At 44.3% G+C, this 25331-nt stretch overlaps 1 protein-coding gene across 4 annotated transcripts in view; it reads right to left on the bottom strand.

Moving 5' to 3' along the window:
* Nucleotides 1-1065: 1065 nt before the first annotated feature.
* The window catches only part of MAP2K5 (mitogen-activated protein kinase kinase 5), a 140839-nt gene continuing 116573 nt past the window's right edge, over nt 1066-25331 (bottom strand). For all 4 annotated transcript variants that reach the window (XM_013297336.3, XM_027783355.2, XM_027783356.2 and 1 more), the window contains 2 exons: nt 24286-24331; nt 1066-1471 (listed from right to left, as the gene is read on the bottom strand). In XM_013297336.3, coding sequence (XP_013152790.2) covers nt 1367-1471; nt 24286-24331 — 151 coding nt within the window. In that variant the 3' untranslated portion in view covers nt 1066-1366. The remainder of the gene's footprint in view (nt 1472-24285; nt 24332-25331) is intronic.

Below are 25331 nucleotides of genomic sequence, written 5' to 3'. Positions count from 1 at the left end.
AACCTCCTCACCGACCCAAGTCACACAAACCAAACCCGCCTTTCATGGTCCTCCTCTCTTCCCCGCTTTTTTTAGTAAGTGTCTTAACACAAGGACTTATTAAATCTGTGTCAGCCTGTTGTGGAAACATACACAGAAATTGCAGGAGCAAGAAACAGGCTGCAGAGACATTGCAATTGTTCTTTTCTTTACAGTAACAGCAAACCTGGGAGCCTCTGCTTGACCCAGCTGCACCCATCGTGCAGTGACTCCAATATAAGAAAATAAGCGATCAAGGGAGAGCTGAGAAAGGCAAGATGCTTCCAAGCAAGCCACGAACTGCTGTGGTAATAAGCAAAACCCCGCAGCCTGTTCTCTGGCACAGCACAGCCCGGGGCCCCCTGTGCAGGCTCGTTCCCGTCCCCAAGCTCATGGGGTGCTGCACGAGCCCGTGCTCGCCCTCAGGCTCCTCGTGCGGCACGGGCAGAACCTCACACCCCTCGTGCTGCTGCTGGCCGCACACTCCCCGTGCCCGGGGCTGCTCTCCCTTTGCAGCCAACGGCCCACCTGGGCCCTGCGTGGCTCTGGGGCTGGTGCTCACCCAGCTACAACCCCACTCTCTGTTCAGGAGAGTGCTGTCCTCTTTCAACTCACCTCTTTCCACTTCGGCAAAACCTTTCTGCATTTACAGATCAGCCTGCAGTGCCTGTGCACGGATGCTTTTTGCACACACCGGCGCACTGTGTTGTCTTCCCTGCTCGGCTCTCCCAGCAAACCCCAGCCACAGCAGCAGGCGCTGGGAGCAGAGAGAGGCACCGCCGGTCACTCGATAGTACGATGCTGATCTATCTACCTGACTTCCTTTTACTCTGGAAGAGCAATCCCTTGCCTCCTTGCAGGATAACCAAGTCCAGATACTTCTTTTTTAGTTTGTTTGCTTTTGTTTTACATTTAAACCCAGCATTTTGTGGATGCCTGCACTCAAAGACAGCCAACAACCCCTTACGAAATCCTCTGAACACTCAGCGTGTCATTTGTACAACAGGAAAAGACTTAACAGTTAAAAAATAGTCTGGAGCCAGGAAATGTACAATACATTCAATAACAAAAAATATAGATATAAAATACTTGCTTTAAGGCTGTGTACAGTTTAACTGAAGATAATCTGAGGACATTAAATTGCTCAGCAACAGAAGAAATGTGGGAAGAAAATTCCTTAATGTGGTGGTGAAGGAAAGGCAGCAACAAATATCCTGAAAGATTCTGTTGATGCTTCTAGAAAATATTTTAAGTGAAACATGATCCAGATAGACTGAGAGTCCGAAGCGCAGGGCTGGTGCTGCTAGTTCAGGATGGGCTGCTGTCTTGCACTGTGAGCCAGCCCAGCTCACTGTGGTCCCTGGGTCGATCGCCGCTCCTCAAGCATCCTGCACACCCACATGGACACAACTTCTGCATTCCCATCGTTGTACTGCACGATGAATGGGTGGCCCTGGAACGTGGGATAGGCAGAGTTAGCCAAGGTAAACACAACCCTTCCTGCGAAAACCCGAAAAAGTGTTTTTTGATTTGTTTGGTTTTTTTTTTTTTAATTTTTTTTTTTAAAATACACTGGAACATTCTGTGGTTACAGTCATAAAAATGCAATAAACCAGTGATTCAAACCAGTGACCTTCCTCTTGGATCCATATTATCCACATACACTGTTCATACAGAGAAGGGAGGGCTGGGGGAACTCAGACTCTTTACTGAGGCCTTAGCCTAGCACTCCTTGAAAACGCTGATTTTTAATTTTTTTTTTTAATGTTCAATTAACTCATTCTGTTGTGAACCAGCTCCTTTCTAGGATGGCCTGCCAGGCTGTCGAACTTCTAAATGACATTTTGGTAAAAAAAGATATCCTGACAATAACACTAATCTGCTAGTCTGCTTGTAAAGGTCAGTGACCTCTTAATTTTCTGTGATCTCTTAATTTTAAAGTTTCTCTCCTGAATAGCCCCCTTGTGCACCTCTTTGACATAACACTCCCCTTTGTCTAAAGGAAAGCTAAGGGCAGTCTGTGTTTGCAACGTGAACTACATCATTTGCGGGGCAGAGACTGAACGAAACATGCGGCTGCACGAATGCCACCACTCACTTACATCTGTGTCCTTGACTTCTATCAGTGCAAACCTTACGCCTTACCCTGTGTACAGGCATCCTTTAAATGTACGGTTCTACAAATTACCTTGGAAACCCCCCCAATATCCCTGCAAGTGTGAAATTCCTGTTGTTACTTGGCCATTGAGCTCCATGCCTGCAGATGCAGCAGGACCAGGCGCCAGGCTCTGCAGCACTTGCAGCCTCCGTAAGAAGAGGGATTTGTTCACGCACATACGTGCTAGTACGTGTCATTTGGAGTGATCAGTTGATATAGAAATGAAAATATCACCCAAGTGTAACAGGTTATCATGAGAAGCTACTGTGGGAATTAAGTATGATGGAAAGAGGGATAACTATAAAATACTCGGCCATGAATGATACGGCTACTGCAGGCACCGGAAGACTGTGTCTTAGACACCTCAGAAAATCAGAACAGCATCTCAGGATGAAACAAAAATATGGCCTGCAATTTCAGCAGCCAGTTTAGGCAGCTCATGTCTCAATCTGGCCACATTCCTAGAGATGGGAACATGCCATCTTCAGATGAATCTCAAATGAAGTATAAAAATCCACAGGAAACCAAGTACCGCAATTACATAAATGACTGAAAGAAAGCAATCGCCAGGAGAAACCATCACAGATGATGAAAACCTCTACTCCAAATCACTCAAAAGCAGCTCAGTTTTTGCAACACTAAACTTCATAGCTCTTGCAAACAACGCCTGAAAGTAATCAGAGTAGATGTGCCAGGGAGCCTTTGGGGAGGGTGACGTACATGTGGGAATTACCGGCGCGCGCAGCCCGACGCCAGCCGCAGCGGTGAACGACAGCAATCGGCGCAGGGAGAGCGAGCACGGGTCTGACGTGGGGCCTGGAAAGCCCGGTGGTCGGCTGGGTTAGGATGGCACCGAGCAGAGCAATGAAGCAGCACTGGGCTAAATAGAGCACAATAAATCCTCAAGGCATCAGCTCCAAGCAATAAAACACTCTGCGGGCCAGGGCCAGCAAACGCAGGAGCCACAGGAATAAAATATGCCATTATCTATGAGAATTATGGAGGAAGCGTGAGATGCTGTTGCTTCTACTCTTTGGGATGGCTGGAAATCTCAGCTAGAACTTTTCAGAGAAAGGTCTGAGATGTGCAGACCTTCTTCAGACCTTACTGGGACCAGCTCAGTTGCTTTCCCAGTTAACCTTGTTGAGGAAGGACAGAAGGAATACTCTGGTGGAGCAACTTAGTTGAGCAAGAGGTCCACCAGGAGAAGAAATCTTTTATCTCACTGCACTGGCTTTTGGTGCCCTGAAAGCTGCTGAACAGCCAAAGCCTCAGCTTCTTTGCATCACGGGCCCCCCCACCTGCCATGACCCCAGGACTTGGTACAACAGCAGCTTTCACGCTCCGTGCGTGCATCTGTGGGACACTGGCTGCACCTCTAACAGGCTTTTGGGAAAGGCAGCGCAGGGCAGGGGCAATGCAAGGAAGGGAAGGGGCAACGCACGAGTCATCGTGACCTGAGCCTCCACCCAGGGAGCAGAGCTCAGCCCAAATCTTTCCTCCATCTCAGCAGCTTCCTGGCACCCAAGACCTCAGTTGAAAAGGGTCCTGGCCCAGAGGCAGGAAAGATGCTGCTGCTCTGCTGCCTGGATTAGCAGAGGTGCCCATGAGCTCTGCCACCTTGTGTTTGAAGCTCCGAGAAGAAAACCAACACGTCACAATCTCCATGCCAGCAGGGTCCCCGGACGGGCAGCTAGAGGTCCCTGCTGCCCACAGAGATGGCATGTGACTTGGCCTTTGTTTCTTCTCACATTGCAATCCCTGATCAGTGGGAAAATGTGCCAATGTGGCTCCTTCTCCATGTAGATGGAGGAACACCACAGTAAGAGGCAAGACAAAGCTAATAAACACGCAAACATGAACTCATTGACAGATCCTGGGAGTCGGTTCTCATTTCCATTCCGCTGGAAGGACTAATTCCCACAATTAAACTAGTGAGATCTGAGGTGGTACAGCACACAGACTGGAGACAAGAGGTATATTAAGAGGAAAGGATATGGGTAAAAAAAGGTGAGGGAGAGACACCAGAGGTGGGGAAAAAGGAAAAGCAAGTTTGCCTGTAAGCTAATGCCGTGGGAGGTGGCAGGAGACACAGCTGCACCAGTCAAGACATTTAGTGGCTTAATCTCTCAGCTATGAAACAGATTTCACTCTGGAACTACTTAAATGAAACTTTTCCCCGTCCATTCATCAGAGTGTAAAAGACTGCCCAGGTTTATGCTGGGAACCACATTACAAGCATGGCCAGACGTCGGAGGAGAGAAGATAACTCACAACAACTATACCCCCGTCACCTCCCAACAAACTGCTGATCATCAGTGAGTATGTGAATAATTTCAGCCGCTGATGGCGTAACCATGAGAGCAAAACCCATGATGCAGAGGACTGTAACGATCTGGAAGTGCAAGAACTGCACGACAGGCAGAGCACGTGCTGGTACCAGGCGTGCAAGATGCCATTGCCCTGCGATGTCTGTCGCAGCAACAGTCGGTATTTCAGCCCGGATAGGGAGAAGCTGCACTCACGGGTTTCCTCTCTAGTATCAGCACAAACAGGTCAGGCTGGTGGCCTCCATTCCTTCTTGGATTTCTTTATTTACTGGGCACAAACCATACAGAGCCTTTGGGAATGCCTTTCATTCGTGCTGCAGGCTCTCACCCCATGGCTGCCCTGCTTTTTCCCCCAGGGAAAGCTTCGGCCTGCTCAGTCTAATAACTCAGATTTGAAACAGGGGGGAAAAAAACCCCATGCCAAAGTCTACAGAATCTGAAAGACACCACAGTGACTAGGGTGAAGCTATGACAGAAACGGCACTGTTGCAGTCTGAAGAAAGCTCATGAGTTTTTCCTGCATCCAAATGCACGGATGTGCACATTCCACAGAACAACCACTGAGACACCGAAGTCTGCAGACACAAGATCACCCGACTCCTGCAAACTGGAGGGCGCAGCACGACGCTCGTGTGATTACAGGTTTCCAAAACAAAGCCAGTTCAAAGAAGTTGCTTTCCCCTTCTCAGTTTTGCCAGTGCTTCCCACCAGGCTTGAGCTGCAAGCCCTTCGTTTTACCTCCAGGCCTTTGAAATTGTGGGCAGCTGGTACCCGCCATTGTAATCAACCTTCCTGAATTTGCTCTTTGTAACTGCTAAAAAAATAGATGTTTTCCCCCAATATTCAATTTTTTGAAGCAAATTGCTTCCTTTCAGACATTCTTAGCTGCAGACAGCCACTTTAAATTTGTCAGAGAGCTCTGAATTTCCCATCCAGGCAGATGTGCGGGTGCTCACACTCAGTCATTGCTTGGAAAATGGTCCACCAAGGAAGAACAATATATCCAGAGATACCAGAGTCCATTTGAGAGCTTTGAGGATGGCAGCAGACAGTTCAATGCTACCAAAAGAAGATGGATGATCTTAAAATGATGCATTTAAGTACACAGATGCTTGCGGCACTGAGCATATGGACGTCTTTTTCCTTCCAACACCTGGCTACTAAAAATCTTTAGCTTTGGTCTTGAATGTCTAACATCAGGAACAACACTAAAGAAAGACGGCACCTTCTTGTTTTTAAACCTCCTACTCCAGACATCCCTCACGTTTGGGTTTCACTGTTTTACTAAACAAATGCAATCTGAAATATTCCTGGTTTTACTTGGTTCCTACCTGTGAAAACAATTCAGGAGAGGGCATGATCAGGAACCCAGAGACAGGAGTCCTGGTGTTTACTCCCAAGCTGCTGCATACTTTCTAGCATGACCTTCACAAAGCTTCTTAATTTCCCTCAGCCTCACGGTTAAAAAGGGAATAAAAGATTCTGCTTTCTCACAAGAGTGCTGCGAGAACCACTGCAAGCGCATTTTGCCCAGCACTTTGGTATTTTTGGGTGCAAAAGGTGCAAGAGTAAGGTAAATGCTTATTATAAGCAAGATAGCCTAGAAGTAGCTGTTTTGCCTCTTAAACAAAACAACAGTCAAGGACACTAGTGAGAACTAGGGAAAAACAATCAAGAGCCCACAGACAAGGAAGAGCAGATGCATTGGGGCAATTAAAAAACAGCTATTAAAGCCAGTCCGCTTCTCCCATGAATCTCCTTTACGACAGAGAGACTCCCCGCTGAGGAAGACATCTCACACCCAATACATCCTTGCATTTAAGCTACTCACAACATGCAAAGGGAAACTGCAGGCTATGCAAGGTTGAAAACATCAGCTAGCCATGCTGTTCACCCTATTTGCTTTGTTTTGTGAGGTTATTCCACTGAAGCCTGGGGTTTTACACACTCACTTTTCTCCCTAGGAATAAGTTTAACTTGAAACTACACTTTACATTTCCTGTGTTTTTAGACTATATTGCTCTAGTGAGGATTTTTCTCCGGCTGAAGGGATGGTTTTACTAGAAGCTGTTTTTCAGAATCTGGTGGTTGGCTCTTTTCCTTTGTTTGGATTTTTGTTTGATTGTTTTTAAACTGGGAATAGAACAACAGAGATTTCCACCAAAGCTAAGACTACAGTGTCAAGTGGGATCCATCTTTGCAAACCTTGGTGGACAGCTTGTGGCATGTTCAGGTCAGGCACCGAAAGCAAGGAGGTCACAAGTGGCCCAAGGATGTATAATGTCCACAGACAGCCTGTGCTGAAGTCTACAGCAAAACCACTTTGCTGCTTCTAATACCTGACCTTGCTAGACCACATCTCACTTAGCAGCATCTTGCCTGCTGCACTCATGTCTGCAACTCCAATAAAAACACCTATCAAAGAGCAAATACAGCATTGTGGAGAACACAACAAAGTCCATCAAACTTGCCCTTGGCCTCTGTTTACAGCAACACCTGAAGTGATAACGCAGTACAGACTACGTAAAAGGGACTTGCGGTTGGCTTACCATCTAGAAATGCCTCAGGGAAAAACATAAGATTCCCTCCAAAGTCTCCAGCTACCGTGGTTGCACCAGCAGCAGTCTCTTCTGCTCTTAGCAGCTTCTTTGTAAAGGTACCCTTCAACTTCTCTGCATTTTGCCACTATTCAGCATCTAGTCCCCCATTCCCCCCTTTCCAGGCATCCAGAGTACTGCAAATATTAACTCCGACAGTCCAAAACATTCACACCTCTGAAACCAGCACCTTACACTGGAGGTATCTTTGGAGGGGAGAGTGGAGAGAAGGGGCAGAGAGATTAGACAGGGAGCGAAGGAAGGAACAAGGGAAAAAAACCCAGGTAAAAATCAAAACTGCTGAAGGAGAAATGCAGCTGCACCAAGTCCAGGTCTAGTGCATGCCCAGGCTGCAGGATGGCGCTGGGATAAACTGCCACCTCAAGAAATAAAAAAAAAATGAAAGTCACAACAGCTTGGACACTATTAATAAGCTCTGGTCACTGAGTGTCTCAGCCACAAATAGCAGTCCCAGCTCTGGCTTCAACATTGAGCAGTATGTTCTAAACCAAACACAAGCAACCTGCTGTACTTCAATATTCCCCTATAAGTTTATTTTGCTTTGCAAGGTAACACTGAAGAAAGTTAAATGTGCAGTAGCTTGAAATGCGTTTTCTGTTGCAGTGGCCAGTTTCTCGCCACCCTGGTGGGGTTACATTCTGCTTGGTGGGGTGTGCATACCTTTTTTTGCAGCATCCATCCACCTTTTTTTGATGTGGGAAGTTGGCTGGCTTCCAGCACAGATCAGTCCTGCACTCACATCCCCCTGCGCAGCAGCGGAGTTGGGGTGCTGAGCTGCACCCGGCTCTCCGGCACGCTAACAGCAGAGAGCACAGCTCTTTTACACTGGCACTTACATCCACTGTGAATTGGCAAGTAAGAGATTGATGTTAAACCTTCCTCAGCAAAATTACTGCAATGGAGACTGTCCATGCCCTACCAGTGATGGTTCAGCCAACATCTCAGTCTCAGTAACGTGCAAGAGCTCACTGCGACACTGACAGGCACCATCATGGAGAGAAGCATGATCCTAGGGAAAGAGATGCTCATGAGAGCAGCCCGCAGATATCGCGGGATGTCTCCATGACAAAGCTGATCCCATCCCCACCCATTTCACATTTGCTCAGACTTCTACGCACGTACATTACAAAGCAGGTAACCACCTCCCTGACAACTCTTAAATACTCAGCCTTAAAAATAGCTGGCAATCAGTATCAGCAGACCCAAGCAGCAGAAAACAGGTTGAAAAGCCACCACTGAACAGCTTCCCCGTACTGGCTTGCCCCACCCTGGCCAGGGCTTTGGCTCGGTAGGATGCACGGCTGCACAGTGATTTCCAGGGGGAAGTGGCTGCTGGGAGCACACAGCAGCTCGGAGTCGAAAAGGTCAGGCAGGACAGGGCCAGGGATAGCTCCAGAGTGAGTGTCAGCCAGCCTAATTTTCTGTGTCAACTCCGAAAATTAGATAAACAATGACAAACCAGGCTTTTTAAATGAACTTGTCTCATCTCGTTCTCTTGATAAAGGGTACATTTCTCAAGTTGCAGTGTCCCACCAGACAGGTTAACTCTTTCAAAGGGGAGCACCTCGCAGAGGGTGATGTAAATGATTTAAATATCTGACATGAAATTAAAAGGGCAGTGCCCCCCTGAACACACAGCCCTGGTAATTCAAACTCATTGCTCACAAACCATCAATCATTTAGCCCAGTCAATTAAATTGCCATTATTCAAGGGTAAAAGTTCCATAATTTTACCTACCCTTAAAATTCAGCAATTTGCTTTCACAGCCTCCTCCTTCGGCCTGAGAAATCTTTGTTTCTGGTAATAACTCACCCAGAGCTCACTGCAACAACCTTTACATCACATTCTCAGTAGGACTGCAGACCCATGGGCCTTTTCCAGCACCAAATGCCCACATGCAGCTCTGCTCCAGACCTGCTCGCCAGCACTGCTGGTAGGAGCGAGGATGAACTGTCCAGGGAAGATGAAAGTTCCCCTGGGACAAGCCCTAATACAAAGCCTGTGCACCACCCACAGCCCCAAACCTGGGCTACCTGAATCCTTTGAGCTATTTAGTCTAATGCAAACGTATCAGTTTACACTGCCTCTCATACACACCAGTACAGGGAAGATCAAAGCTTCACAAGAGTCTCTCCTGTAAATAAGTTCCTCTGCCACTGACTACAGAACACTTGTGTTTGGATAGCACCAAGGAGGTTTAGCCCCAGTGCTGAGGCTCCTGAACACTGCCAAAGGACAGGCAGACAATAAAAAACATGCCTTAAGCAATGCTGCTGTGATTTTCACAGGACTTTCCAGGCACAAAACAAGCAGGCATTTATTGTGAGACTGGTTTAAAGGGTTCGTGAAATAGGCAGCTACCAACCTTAGCCAGGATGGCCACAAAGTACATTCCCAATGTGAAATACTGGTCAGTCACCAATTTCCTTGTAATTCTGCAAAAATAATAGGGTGGTGTTTCCTGGGGCAGAGAACATGAGGGAAACGGGGAGGGCATGGACAGGAACCTTAATCCCAAATGGTCCGAATTTTTTGACAGTGCATCCAGATCTAACCCACACCATCTCCTCCTTACATTTTTGACACAGGGCAGTGAGAGGTTAGTTGGGGAAGGCAGCACGCCCTGCTCTGAGCTCTCCCGCAGGATATGCCAGGGTCAGTGCTTGCTCACTGCAGGAGGATGTGAAGGTTAAGGGGAGGAACCTGGGTATATCATCCTGCATCCCCTTAACCTAAGGGGTAACTGTGGCCTGAACAGCAGATTGCACAGGGAGATGAGCAGTGCCGTGGCTTTCCTGCCCATGCTGCAGCCAGGCTGGAGGGGCTGCGCTTACTGCCAGGCTCACAGCCAGGCACCCGCATGGCATCACAGCATCTCCTACTGCTCTGGTGGCAGCAAAAGCAGTGCTGAGTTCCTGGGGTGCTGTCCTTCCTCCCTCATTTCTCCTCCACGGCAAGAAGAGCTGAGACTTGACTTTCAGTCCAGCACAGCCAAGGCCAGCACCAGCTGTGCCATCGAGGTGCCCCGTGCCACGCTGCTCACGTGGTCCGAGGGAGCACCTCCGCTGCTCGATGCCACGGGCAGGAGAACCGGCAGAGCCAGCACAGGCTATGGCTGCAGCTGCAAACACTTGGGGGCTGCCTGTCGACATCCTGAAAGCCTGTCTTCCCAGCAGCCAGGAGCAAGCTGCAGAGACAGGCATTAATGTAAACCCTATGAATACAGAGGAGGAAGGAGGGACACCATTAGAGGGACCGAGGTCTTATGTTAACAACTACATGACACCCTAACGTAACCACACCACCTGGCAAATTAGAAATTACAACAAGAGAACTCATGCTTACACAAGGTATGTTAGGAAATAAGCAGTGTTGCTGCTGGTTGCAACAGTGCCATCCTTTTAATGTTCTCGTTCACAGGAATCCTCCCAGACTGTGCAGTTAAAGGACTGCTCCATTTATTACAAAGAAACACAGACAAATTATGCATTTCATTTCAAAATCTGAATTCAGCATAACAAAAACCATAATAAAAAGATCCCAACTGTTGCAGGCACAGACTATCAAGACAATGGCAGTGCCCTTAGACAGCATTTCAAATACAGTTTATTAGCGTGTGATATGAAAAGGGTATTTTTATTGCATGATATAATGCAATGGGACCTTGGGTGCTCTGCAGAAGGACCTTGCACTCAGAAGTGTAATGAACCCATAGTCCAAAAAACATTATACTGTACATTAACCTATCATTAATGGCACATTAGGGCTAGGGGCATTGCACGCTTGCTGGTCAGGGCTCCATCAGGACACTATGGAGGAAACCACAGTCTTCACAGGCTTAAAACAAACAGAGAAAATAAATATTACTGATGGCTACAGGCTGCTTTAAAGGAAGCTCACTCTCTGCTTAACATGCAATTTTGATGCCATTTTTTAAAGGGGGGAGGGAAAAGACAATGCAGCAGTTTATTAGGCAATATTAGAAACAGCACGTCACTGCTTTGCAGCACCGAATGTCTCCGTGGTGCATCAGATGCATCAGCACAGAGCTCTGCCTGCACAAAGCATGGCACCTCTGAGCACTGGGGCACCTTTTAAGAATAAAATGAAAACTGGAAACCTGCTCCCCTTCCCTGCCATTCCCTAATCCCTGACAACACTGGTAAGGCTTTCCTGGCAGCAGGAGTTGAGACCTAGGAAGAGCATCCTCTGACCCAGCTCTGCACAGCTCCATCGCTGCCCGAAGGACACCTGCCACCTGCTTGTTTGCATCTGCACCCACTTCCACCCCACCCCATCACATCTGAGAGCCACCTGGCAGAACTCCAGCCTGTGTCTGCAGTAAGTCAGCGTAAAACGTGACCAAATCATGACACTTACGCTCCTGAATCAGCTGGGATGTCCCATGCCTTCCTCCAATGCAAGGGCTCTCTTTGTTCGAAGGCAAGCTTGATCAGATGGCCACCATGCAAATGTTAAATCAGAAAAGCCTGGCTCACAACTCATCCCTAGCTGGCTGAGGGAGCGCAAGCCCTGCAATTCTGGAAAATAAGAACTTGGCTGTAAAACAGTGCACCGCAGTTATCCCAGCTAGTTCTCCCATTGCTACTGATGCGTCTATGCTATTTACAGCTCTTGTAATTAACTGAGGGCACATACTCGAGGGGAAATTCTTGCCCATTCACGTGTTTAATGGGAACACAAGTTGGACCTCCAAAAGGACAAGTACAGATCTCAGCTCTGGAGCTGTGCTATCTTCCCAGGATGCCTGAAAACACAAAGTGCTGAGTAACCCAAATTGCCCTGGCCTGAGCCTGTGTCCCCCTCTAGTGACCTCAACACGTGTAAGATTTCATCACTCCACCACTGCCTCCTGTAGCGGAGGATTTTACATCTAGAGCTCCTGCCTCCAAGGACAAGCCAAACTAAATGCTGTTCTAATTATCTGTGCTAGCTATCCACAAGGCCCATTTCTGCTCCCACAGCCAGGAATAGCAGCGAGGAATCCTCAGGCCAATACTCCATTGCCGACTCCCAAAACATTGTTAATTCACAGGCACAGAAGGTGTCAGAGTCCTCCTCAGGGGCTGCTCCATGCAGCAGGCTTCCCTCCATCGCTCTCTTCTAAGGCTTGAGAGGGGTAAAAAATGTGAAGGCTTCAAATGCTCGCATTGACAGATGGAGACAGAGAACATACGCATGGGCAAAAAGACCCTGCAAGATGCTATTTACGTGGCTGTTGCATCTCTTGTTTTACTTTTGCAATTTTAGGATGCATTTTGACCATGGGAGGTAACCCTTTAAAGAAAAGGGCGAGTGCCTGAAGTGCTTGAAACAGCAGCGACTGGGAGGCTGAGCATGCATGTCTAGCAAGCATGGCCCCAGTGTCCCAGAGCTGCGGCAAGGTCAACCCTTGCTTTGAGAGACACTCTCCTCCAGAAACGAAGCCTCGTCGTCTCCTCCATGCGGTGGCACCTGCAGCGACAGGACGGTGTATGTCAAATCAGAGCATGTTTAAACATAAAGTACCAGCTTTTCTTATGTGCTTGCATGGCTGTGTTTGATCTGGGACCAAGTGTTTACTGGCCCAGTTCTCTCTCCCAGTTCCTGTCCTCAGAACAGAGACTATTCAGGGCAAGGACTGCTGCTCGCTGTGCTTGGTAAGGAATTCAGCATCCCTGACAGCCTGTTCTCAGCTGGCTGCTAGAGCGAAATCACCCATAGCAGGGGCCAAAGAAAAAGGGCTTCAGTAGGTCTGCAGGAGCCCGCAAAGCTGCGAGTGGCACAGGGACTCCTAGAGTCAGAAGGACCCACAAGGTCACATTTTCACAGAATTTCCCACCCTCATGAGGGCATCACCTGTAGCTTCTGCCAGCTCGGGGAGCAGAAAAGGACCGATTTGTCTAGAGAACAGTGAGGGTAGCAAAGAGGGAATGAAAGCCGGATCGATTGGTGGTGTTTTCTGGGTGGAGAAGAAGCGGGGACAAGAACACATCCATAAGCAAAATCAAGTATAATTAGTCTCCTTGAAGTTTCTGCTCTCTTTCCTCATTCCTTATTCTGCGCAGCTAGCAGCACAGCCCCAGCCTGCTAAACAGTTCCACGCAGAGTGTCGGGAAGTGGTGAGTTTTGTTTGTTGCAAGGCCTCCCTAACATACACTGTAATTAAAATGTTGATTACTAAACAGTTTAAATATATGACAGACAATGCAGTTAAAGCCTACAGTTAGGTCAATATGTGATTTAGATTTGCCATTTAAAAACTCTCATTTAAATTTTGCATACATTAATCACTACCATACTTCAATGTTCTGATATCCACCTGACTACACTATTAAAATAAAACTTGCTGCCCCAGGGAAATCCTACTTATTCTTAATTGTTTCGAGGCTTTGATGGGCTTTTAATCTAAGATTAATTTATGCAATTTTAAATAACTCTTCTTATGATTAATAAGCTTGAAAATTAAAAGGAGTCTAAAGCAATTATAATGAGCATTTGGTCATAACCTCATTAGGAGAAGGAGTGAAGGATACAGCTCTGGAATTCTTACAAGACTACAATTTAAGGTTACTTTCAGAGGAGTCAAACGTAGTTCTTGAAATTGCAAAGGCAGATTAGCCTAGGTCAGTGTTAGAACTATGGCTATCTAGATTAGCACACTAATGATTTTATCCCTCTGATGATATTTAAGACAGTGAAAAGATGATACAAAATGTATCAAACAAAGATAAATGGATAACACTAGTAAGCGGTGAACTCTTGAAGCTGTACTTGTTTATCTTTTTTTTTTTTTGAGAAGGATTCCTTTTGTGTTGCATTCCCCCCTGCATTATTTATCTATTTGTAGATTAACTTTTACCAAAGCACTTTAATTGCAAGTGATATTTGGCTGGTTTAGTAGTTTTGTTGAGGCACCAAAATTCTGCTGCAATTTACAGAATCTGTCTTTAAATAACAGCGGTCCCCAAGCATAACGGATGGACCAAGAGGAAGAACAGTACAACCTAAGCCTGAAAACCCTAACCTGAAGAGGAACTTGTCCACACATCAGACCTGAATTTCCATTTTCAAACAGCAACGCAGATCCTTCCATTATGACGGAAATCCTTTCCTCAACCTTATTCTGAAGCTTTGGACATTGGCCATAGCCATATGATGTGCTGGTGGCCCTAAAAACAGCCCTCAGAGACCCCTTGTGTACTTCACGTGTCCAGGCTGCCAACTCATCACCAGGCTCAGGGTCGAGAGGGAATTATTTTTAGGTCAGATTAGCAGGAACTAGTGCATCTCCTTTGACTTCTGTAGCATGGACTTGACTTCAGACAGCTCAGCCCCCTCCTACTGCAGGACCTCAGGGTGTGCATGGGTCTGATTTTTCCTGCTCTCCTTCTGTGGCAGATACTAGTCTTAAATTTACTAGAGTTTTGGTTTTGGCTGTGGCACAGAGGAGTCTATTTGCCCATCTGCAGATCATTCTTTCCACAGCAGTTTTGCTTTTGATATTTGCTGTTAAACCGATAACTGTGCTTGGCATGCCTCTTGGTGCTTAGCTAACAAAACGAGCGAACTCCCAGCAAAGGTATCTTTTTTGTGATGACTCTTAAAAAAAACTAAGGCAACCGAAATATAATCGGAGCGTGCTTTTGCAAGTGCTGCTCAGGTTAAGAAGAGCTGTAGAAGAGGAACAGAGATAGTGGCCCAAGGCTGATAGAGTATGTCAACATTAGCAAGCTGTCGACAACAGAAGCAGATCTGCAGAGTGAAACGGTTGGTGCAGTGTTTCAGGGATGGAGGAGTTTTTACTTTTGACCAGCTCGGGTCTGGTCTGTGGATGCAGCACCCATTAGTAGCTGAAGCTCATTAGGTGTGTGCCTGGAGCACATCTTCTGGTTTGGTTTCATTTGAAATCGATTCAATTCATGAACTTCAAGACCTGACTGTGATGAGAATCAAAGAGTGGTAGCTCTGAGAGAGCAAGACATTCACACCAAAAAGGCACACCTGACCTGAACTCTAATGTTAATGTAGATGCACCTGCAGAAGCGTCTTCAGCTCATGCCTCACTGCAAGCACGGGAACAGTCTTGCTGACACTAAACAGCTAGTCAGACATTAAGAGCTGATACAGTATTTCCTTCAAACAGGGGCTCAGTGATCCCCTACACCGGCAAAGAAGGGTGGAAAACCTGGTTGTGTTCTCCAAGTTTGGAGAAACTGGTTTCTACTGATGGGGGTGGGGTGTTTGTGTGTGTGGGGGGGGGGGGGGCGGGGGGGTGGGGATGGCGGGGAAGATAAAAAAAAAAAAGGAAATCACTAAACTGGAGTAAACTGAAACAATCTTCTAAATGTTTTTCAACCAAACCTTGGAGTAAAAAATGCTGCGTGCATACACACGTCTGCACACACACACACTCTAATAACAACGATGAACAAAAAACCCCAGAAAATGATCTGGCTGGAAACAAAAAGGGAGAATGAAACAGCCCATACTTCGCTAGCATTTCTGTGATGAAGTTTCTGCAAATGAACAAGTTGTTTTTAAAAGTACAGTGTACAATCATATCACATTACATGCCTACACATCGCCTGCATCCAGTGCAAAACAGCATCCTCATTTTTGCCAGGTTTGGTAAAGAGACTAAATAAAGCAAGTATTAGAGGACTGAACATGAATATACTGGCAAATCAGCCCGTCTCCAGAGCAGAGAAAGTTCAGGTATGAAATGACGCCCAAACAAATGCACGGAGCCCTGCTGAAAACACAGAACGCAAAATATATCACCACTAGTTGGCTTGGAGAAAAAAACATAAATTCCTTTGAATCTCTCACAAGGTCACTGAACAGATGTCCAAGGCCAAGAAAACCATTTCCATTCTCAGACTTGTATTTTAATGCCACCATTCCCTACCGGGAGCCTTTCCCCAGTGGAAACCCTGTTTCTCCCCAGCCGCGCAGGCAGTCGCTGGCTGAGCCATCCTGATTTACACCAGCCGAGCGCTTACCCCAGCATCTCCCATTAAAACCAAACAGGCAGATGCACATTTATGGGACAATGAACTTTTCCATGGCTGCAGCTCGTCGTGCTTTTGCTATTACGGCCTTAATAAACCTGCGCATTCCCGTGCTGCGGCAGCTGCCTCGGGTGGGAGCGCAAGCAGCCGGCTCTGGAGGAGAGGCCACAGCTTCAAAAAAAAAAATTACAAAAAAAAAAAAATCATGTTTAATTTAAAAATTAGAAACTGGAGCAGGCTGTGAGCACAGAGGTTGATTGAAACAAAATTTAAATTCCTGTCAAGCCCATTTAAACACAGGGGCCCTTCATAGACAATTAGCTGCTCCCTGTGAATGCTGAATAAACTCGGGCCTGGTCACTGTTAGAAGAGAGCAGGCCTACTGTGAGGAGCTGGAAAAAAATTAACTAAAATCAGCCTGTATGAAATATTTAGCCTCCCAGTTTATCACAGGGGTTTGGAAGTGTAAACAAGACAAAAATCGATTCCTCGGTGCCCTCCAATCAATCCCCCAAAATGGTTAGGGCATCTGTTTCTGCTAAATTTTGTTTACTCTGGCAGATTTGCCTTAATTGCAGTTGTTTATCTCCCATTGTCCCCGGGGCCCTAATCTCCCGATTACTAATACTTAACACTCATTTCACATCTAAAGCTACTTCTAATCCTCAACAGGTTTCTGGGGCTCTTAAAATTATTGAAACAAGGGAGAGGGGAGATGCAACCTCTTTGTGAGAGGCACATTTTCCTATCTGCTACCAGCTGGGCCCAATCATCACCAGGGATGGCGGCAACAAAGGTGCTAAAAGGCTCTTTCACAGGCACGGCTGCTCCGCCGGGATTCTGCGGATAAAAAAGAGCTTTGATGGGGAAAAAAAAAAAAAAAAAAAAAGCAGCCCTGAACAAGAGGGCTATAACAGTCCAGCCAAATAAAGTTACTGTCATAATCAACTGCTGTCAATCACAATGAAAATCCAATTAAAAATCTTTCAGTGCGGCCCTCTTAAGTAGAAAAATGTCCCCTATTTATATGCGTTTTTGTCAACCGCACAAATTAGAAAGTAGTATTAATTGATTTTTTACTACTTTAGGCCCTGATCCTCCTGCTGAATTTCTGCGGATGCAAGAATCAAGCGGCACAAATCTGATTAAGGGATTTGAGGCATAATGTGCACAGGTCACTAAGAAGCCGTATCTGTATCTCCTGCTTTATACCCCGCTTATTCAGAAGCAATTATTGCTCTTATTTAATACTGCAGGAGCGGCTGGAGGTGCTGAGCAGAATGCAGAGCCACGAGGAGCTCGTACCGCACAAATGCCAGCAATTTTAATTCACACAGAGTGTTTGAATAGATTTAAAAATCCAGTTTCATTAAACAAATAAATATCGTATGGAGATTTCAACAGTTGCCTGTTAGACCAAATTCCTTGATGAATTTGGAATGAACAAGGAGGACAATACTCTGGGAATTAAGGCTATGGCTCCTATTTAGGAACTGTTAACAGGTTTGTTTTTTTTTTTTAAAGTAAGTATGTAGGGAAGACAGCTGACATAAAAATATCAACAAGACAAATGCACAGCTTCTCAATGTATCATCATCGAAAGACTTGCAATTCCACTACCAAAATGAGTGAGATGTAAATATTTGTCTCTGTGCCTGCAGAACTACAGAACAACCAGAAGTGCCAAATGAAACATTTGCTCAAATTAAACTGCAAAGCCCAGGAGAGTCAAGTAACCAAAAATATTAACTGTATCACTCTAAGCTGTTGCCAATTTTTTTTTTTTTGTCCAATTTCCTTAGATTTTCAACTCTTCTTCCAGCCAACTCCAGTCACTTCACATTTCACTGGAAAGTGCCAGTATATCGTGCAGCTTTAGGGCACGTTAGAAAGTCAGCTGTTCACATTTTCTGTAAAAAGTAAGCGGTGGTATGAGCAATACGACTGCAGAAAGCAGTGAATGGACGTAACACCTTCAAACTCTAATGCTCACACGTTAACCTTGTCACAATCTCAGTCTTCTGTAATTGCTGGATTTAGTGACGCTGATAGAATGTATTTCTCCATTTCAGTAGCCGATTTCTCCAAGTGACAAAGAACAACAAACCATACCCCTAAGGACAGAGATGGCTGAGGGGTTTTTTTTGTTTGTTTTTTTTTGTTTTTTTTTTTTTTTGAAAGACAGAGGGAAAGAGAGAGGGGGCAAGATCCATACAAGATCCATAACCCACCTTTCCCCATTTCAGTTGAGTGGGGAATGGCTTGAGCAATGCTGCCACCTGAAAGAAGACATTTTTTTCTCCAACTCTTGAGCTACCCTGGGCAAGGAAGATAATGAACACACAGTGACAAGAGCACCCTGAGCCCTAGTGTAAAATCCTAGCATCAATGAAGTCAATATAAATTTTGACATGGCCTCCAGTCTATCCAGGATTTGATCCAGAACTCCTCGTCCACTCTATGTCTGAATTGATAGATTGAAGATACCGTTTTGTATTTATCATATACATTTAATGGTTGGACTCCATCTTAAAAAGTCTTTTCCAACATAAACAATTCTATGATTCTATATTTACAACTGCCAAAAGACTTGGCTTTGTGCTTCTTTCCATGAGAAATCGGGAGAGCGCCCTTTTCTTCACATCTGGCATGTGTTTTGGCGTCTGTCAGAATTTCTCCTTGTCATGAGGTGAATAACTGGGACCACTGTGACAGAGGAGAGTCTAAATTTTTGCAAACAAAGCTATCCATCAGAGCTCCAAGCATGGACAATTTTATGCTGGACAAATCATCACTGGTAGGAGATCCTGAACTGGCTCAGGAAAAAATCCCCAACCCTAATGCTTCTAAGTAGCTGAAGAGGGAAAATTCTTGGGTCACTGTGATCCAGCAATGAGGCATAAACACCCAGATAGGTAGAGAGAGAAAATATTTATCTGTAAAGCTGTCTTCATGAGATTTATGGGATGTATTTGTGAAAAGCAAAGCAAAGCACAGACGGCTCTCTGGTCTTTCCTAAAAGTTAACACCATCAAAAACCCCAACCCGTACAGCCATCTCAGCTACTCAAGTCAATGATGCCACTGCTCTAATGCAGAAGCCCAATCAGCCGCTGGGGAAATCCCTTTTATTGACAAACGTAAGTGGGTAGTATATTATTGTCTTTATTCTGAAGGTTTATATGAACATCCAGATAGGATTATGCTGATCCTCCATTTCTTTGTTTAAAGCATAAAAGTGTTTCCTAAGAGCAACAAACAATGGTTTAACACAACAAGCTCCAAATAAATTTAGCTCTGCCTGGTAAGAAGTGCTACTGTCCAGATCCTCTGGAATATAGCTACTTAAAATACATTATTAATACTACATATACTTAATATATACTTAAAAGCTTCACCTTTTTAATTTCCTATACTTGTTGGAGATGGGGGAACAGCCAGCCAGAATCCGTTTTTGAGAGTCTCTAATATCTTGACACGTATCTTAACACACTTAAATACACAAACGATGCATCTGAAAAAATGCCCATTGTAGCAAATAAGATCAGGGTGCCTGATCTAAATGCCACTCCTGAAACACAGAGAGGAATTGCTGAATGCATAGGAATGGGAAATTTCAAAATTGCACTAGGCATTAAAATAAGAAAAAACAAAGAACATGTTTTCCAGCAAGTCCGTGGTTTTGACACAGATAATATACCATTTATCATACAGTCTTCTAAACTGACAGAACACCAACATAAAAAGTGTCAGTAAATTAAAATTTGAAAAAGGAGAAAAGCTAGGAGTAGTGCTTAAAATTTGGAGACTTGAACAAAAATTATCAGACCTGTGCAAAAGTAATCAAGTGCAGAAGGTGACCGATCTCCTTAGCCAAAAGCATTGCCTCTCCTTGCCCAATACCCTCCTTAAAAAATCCAAGCAGCATCCCGAAGACTGTACTTTTATGCACCTTATGTGGCAAGGCACAATGGAATAACTGCCACACACTTAACTTTGGGTTCTCAAACACAAGTTCTTTAAGTAAATCGCTTTTGTTTAAATAGCCATATGTAGCATGGTAGAGTTCAATGCTGTACTAACAAAAAAACTCAACAAGAGACTTCAAGAATTCTGCTGGCTTTCTGAAAAGTGCATACAATCTGCAAAATAAAAGGCCAAGCTTCCAGCTAAAGAAGAGATTTTAAACAATTACCAAAGCAGGATAGTGATATCATAAAGGCAATTTCTGCGCTAGCTTGTTTTCTGAAACTCTCTTTGCCTCTGAACAGCTAGAACAGATAATAACTATTAGTAAATCAAACTCCTGCAATATCCAGCTGTGTCTCACACATTTACATACAGATAGAATGGGTATATGTTTTTAATATGTATGCGATACGTACTTTTACCACAGCTGAAGTGCATGCTACAAAGGAGGAGGAGAATGGGAATGGAATCAGCATGAGATAATAAAGTGGCCTAGATAAAGTATTAGCCAGCGATTGATCTCAAACAGGGGATGCTGCTTCTCTCTGACCTGATTACTTACTATGCATAGATTCCATTAAATAGAGCTTAGAATGGAAAGCTGCTGAAAAATACCGTAAATACAGTCAGAACTACAGCTTCCCGAGGCAAACCAGCCTGCAGACACCTACCCATACACTCGGCACAAGCAGGAGTTCAAAGCTTACCCGCACCGCCACATCACAACTGCTAAATACACAGGCGTGCCTGCGTTTCCCTGGGAGCCAGGCTTGCCATGCCAGGGAACTCCACGTTCCAGATGAAAACCGGAAGCTCACAGCAGGGGGAGGGGAATAAAATAAATCTTTATACAGAAGAATTGTTGAGATTTTTCTTTCCTTGTTGGAAGGGAAGAGAAGAGAGACAGAGGAATACGCTAAGATGTTGTGCGGCCTTCCCTGGTGCTGAAACAGGAGTATATTCAATTTAATTGACTGTTTGCCTTTCTCTTCTTACGAGGGAACAAACTGGAGACAAAAGAGCAGACACTGTAAGCGCGAGGTTCAGAATCACCACTGGTGAATTATAAAGATTATGTCTTTCCCTGAATGGACAATTTTCTCACTCTTTGGTGAAATTACTTTTTTTTTCCCCCCACTTCTGTGGAACAAGTCTGTTAATTTGAAATATTTTGAAACAATTAAATTATTGATTAAATACACACAGAGAAACTGATGTTCTATCCTGTTTTGTGGATGGGTATGTAGAAGGAAGGGCATAGCGACCGTGCGTGAATACGTGCGCCTAATTTATGCCAGCCGTTACGAAAATCTGGTATTCACTTGCGCAAGAATATCTATGGTAATAGAATGCCTGACTTTACACGGGAATTGCATACAGCCTTGGCTCTGGCCCTATTTTCCGACAAAATGTGCAGTGACTTTTATAAAAAAAGGGCTTCCTAACATGATAGACGGGGTAAATCCATCCCTGATGTAGCCCTGTGACTTCACTGGAGTTGCCAGGTATTGTTAGTCGGCTCTTCAAACGCATTTAACAATTCACTGATTATCAGGAGAGCAGAAAAAGATTGATGTTCTGCTCCCTTCATTTTGCTTTCAGTCTTTAATTATACTAATTGGTTACAAAATAGTGACTTCCAGTACAGTTAATGTTCATAGGGGAGAAAGCCTGCACTCCATGGTTTTGTCTGAAGGTAACAATGATTGTGTGTTGTACCTTTCATCCTAGCTAGTACGCTTCTAAATAAAAAAACACAAACCCCCAAAACCCAATGAACAAGGTGAAATCCTGCTCTCATTTCAATCAATGGTAAGCTGACCTTGACAAGTCCAGGATTTCACCGATAGTGCCTGCATCACTCTACCCACTCTGGTAGTTAACAGGGAGATACCCATCAGAATTACAACAGAGGTTTCAGAAAGGGATGACGTGGAACTAGAAAGGTATTGTGGTAAGCAATTCTATAATTTAGAAAAACTAGAATCTAGAAAAAAAGAGGGTATTTAACAGCTTTTGTTCTGGCCCCAATTTCCAACAAAGTATGGTAATTTCCAGACACGTATGTATATATATGTGCAGATACGCTGTGTGCATACCAACATATGATGCTAATGTATATATGCATATGGGTTTTATAAATAAAGTGCTCCTTGACAAGACTGGGTAAGTGCAAGAATGCAAAGGGCTTGACGGTGAGCAACTACTGAGCTAACAGTGAGTCTGTTACAGAAAAGCACAGGGTGCTCTGAGCCCATCAAGGCTGGAGGAGGGAATTTAGGGCATCTTATGAGGGTCAGCCACATTGCAGGCAAGGACTGGGTCACTTCTTTATTTCAGCAGCAGTCTACCTCATGCTTTAGTACTTGTTGTTGCAAGTTCATTTATAATTGAATAGAAAGCAGAATGAGGAGAAAAATGGATTAAACAAAAGATTTTGTTTAAAAAGTAGGAAGGCTTTTTTTTTTTTTCCTGAGCCGCTATAATTTTAAAATTATTTTACAAAATACATCCTTAAAGGGGGACTAGCACACTCCAGGGCATGTAGTTGTAAAGATAAATCTGTGCACTTCCCTGGTACTGCAGGCACTCACCCTTTGGCCTCATTTTTATGACTCTACACCCTGGAGTGGTGTTATTGCTTACAAACATACATATATACTTATGGGGGTATGTGCGATCTGCAGATGTTTTATTTATAAGTGGCAGGCCTATTGCATCACTGAAACATACATTTACAAACAGATACAGGTTTTATGAAACCCTATTCCGTTGTTTTAATAGCTAAGCTATCCAGCCATAGCATAATAGTGCACAAGGTAAATGTGTCTACATCTCTAGAACCTGTTCCAAGTTTTCTCAGATGTGACTAACTGCAAGAATTTTCCAACCATCAAAAGTTAATAAAAAAGACAAAATAAGGCAGTGTAAGCCTTTCATACGAGACACACACCACCACAAAGTGGAGGGGCTCTGATAAACTTTAAGGCCTCATTTTACCAAGGTATTTAAGCAGGTGCCTAACTTCAAATGTAGATCTATTGAAGTTAATATCCTTAAAATTAGATTCACAGTTAAATACTTTATTAACCAGGATCTAAATTGAGACTAGTCTGGATTGTGAGATACCTGCCCCAAGGCATCTTCAGAGATTAGCCTTTAACTAGAGAATAGCTGCAACAGAAACACTTGTGTATTCTACTCGCAGTTCGCAGCATGTAAGCAAGAAATGAAACGATGCAAATGTGTCCTGATCTTGTTAAAATGTGTTAAAATTATTCCCAAATATTTAATGCACAGAAAATAAATTCTGATTCTACAGAAACCTCTTGAGTTACAGGAAACACAACATATAAAGAAAAGCAATAAACCTTTAAAAAGCAAATATATTTGAGGTGAGTCAGAGGGGCCTACAACTCTTATCTACAATATAAGTTACTGTAAATATCTGTGGTAATTGTTTGGTATAGAATTTTTTCTAGTTGCTTAAAACCAGTCAAAACGGCACTCTGCACTAAATGCACAGCCACGGGGGACCAGCCTGAGAGCAGGTACCCCATTACTGCCTTCCTGAAAAAATGGCAATTGCAAGCAGAAGAAGTGGTCTCTGAGCTCAGATTCCAACACTGAGCGTGCTTCTGCGGACAGACCAAAGCTACGTATTAACTCAATCTTCTGTAGCTAATCTAATTTCATTTTACATGAACATAAGCGAAAACAGTGGCTCCTGCATTTCATCAAAAATACACTACTTTGACCATATCCTCGGTTAAGACTGGCAAATGATGACAAAGAGTGACCTACATTAAGCTGTAATCCCTGGACATACGAACTGAAAAAAACTGTGTATTAAGCATCAAAATGGCTTTGACTGAAACTTCATACTGGCTGTGAAAGTTCTGTATTAACTCCCCAAATCACCAGTGAAGCCTGGGCCACGGTGAAGGTAACAGCAAAATGCCCATCAACCTCAGTGGAGTCATAATTCCACCTTTGGTTTGCGTGCTCTCTGTAAATATGTAACTGCTGCACAAGCCAGAAAGAGCTTACATTTAAATCAGTATGTAATTACATGAAATAATAAAAAATACAGAAGAGAATGGATACACTTCTATATACATGAATTAAAAAATATTCATAGACAAATACACACCGAGGGGCTCTGAAGTTTCACTTACCATTAAATCTTCAGGTGCTGGCCTTTCCTTTGGTTGTTTTTTCATGCTATGTGTCATAAAACAAAAACGTTCATATATAAACAATTGCTTATTTATTCTACTTGCTTAAATATTGAAGATACCCTCTTTTAACATAGAATGAAGAATTTCAACGTATTTCTTAACTTTATCACGTGCCAGTGGAAGACAGGGTTCCTGACAGTGGCCAAAACGTTAATGGATTTCTTCCTTCCCTTCCACCCCTCCCTTACAGGATGCGGTGGTCTATGCCGTTTGTAACCATGAACGTGTATAAAACACAGAGATGACTGCAAACCAGACAGCTCAGAAGGCACAGTAAGTTGATTCTCATTTTGCTAGGGATTATTACATAGCTCGACGCAAAGTATTATACAAACAGGTGGGAAATTTAACTCTAACACTAAACAGCTTCAGGAGAACGCACAATACCCTGGGGTTTCCACCTTAATTTTTTCACATTTATTTCCATTACACTGCAGGGTGATAGTTCATTACACAGCATTAACCTGTTTATAAGATCATGTTTCTCATCCAAATAGTCCTAGTTTTCTGTGCAACAGGTGCAATTAGCTATTGAAGGCTGTGCTTAGCTGCATGAAGGAACACAATAACATGGCACAGAGGTGACCATCAGGAGCTGCCTACTAATTGGATTACATCCAAACAGCCAGTGTTTATGGCGTAATTGGCATAAAGTCATAAAGTCTGATACGCTGTTCACTTGACATCTCTAATACTTATCAGGAATTGATTGCTTAAATAGTATAGAGCTTCTTCTCATTTGCTTTTTTTAAATGGTAATGCTTCCCACTAAAAAGTACGGCCAATCTGACACTATTTCTAAAATACTAGATGATCTGTGCTGTAAATCAGAGGTATTAACAATACGATTTACCCTCCCTACAAATAACAACAAGCCCCTCAAATAATGCAGGCATCAGCCAGTAACGCAAGCTGGCTGACGAGTGGGTTGGTAGCAGTTCTAATCTGACAGTCCAAAGTAGCTGTGTCCCGAGGGAAAACAA

The sequence above is a fragment of the Falco peregrinus genome, chromosome 1 (assembly GCF_023634155.1).
Source record: "Falco peregrinus isolate bFalPer1 chromosome 1, bFalPer1.pri, whole genome shotgun sequence".
Classification (NCBI taxonomy): domain Eukaryota; kingdom Metazoa; phylum Chordata; class Aves; order Falconiformes; family Falconidae; genus Falco; species Falco peregrinus.
Note: the sequence above shows the minus strand (reverse complement) of the source record. Positions and strands in the feature narration are given on the sequence as shown.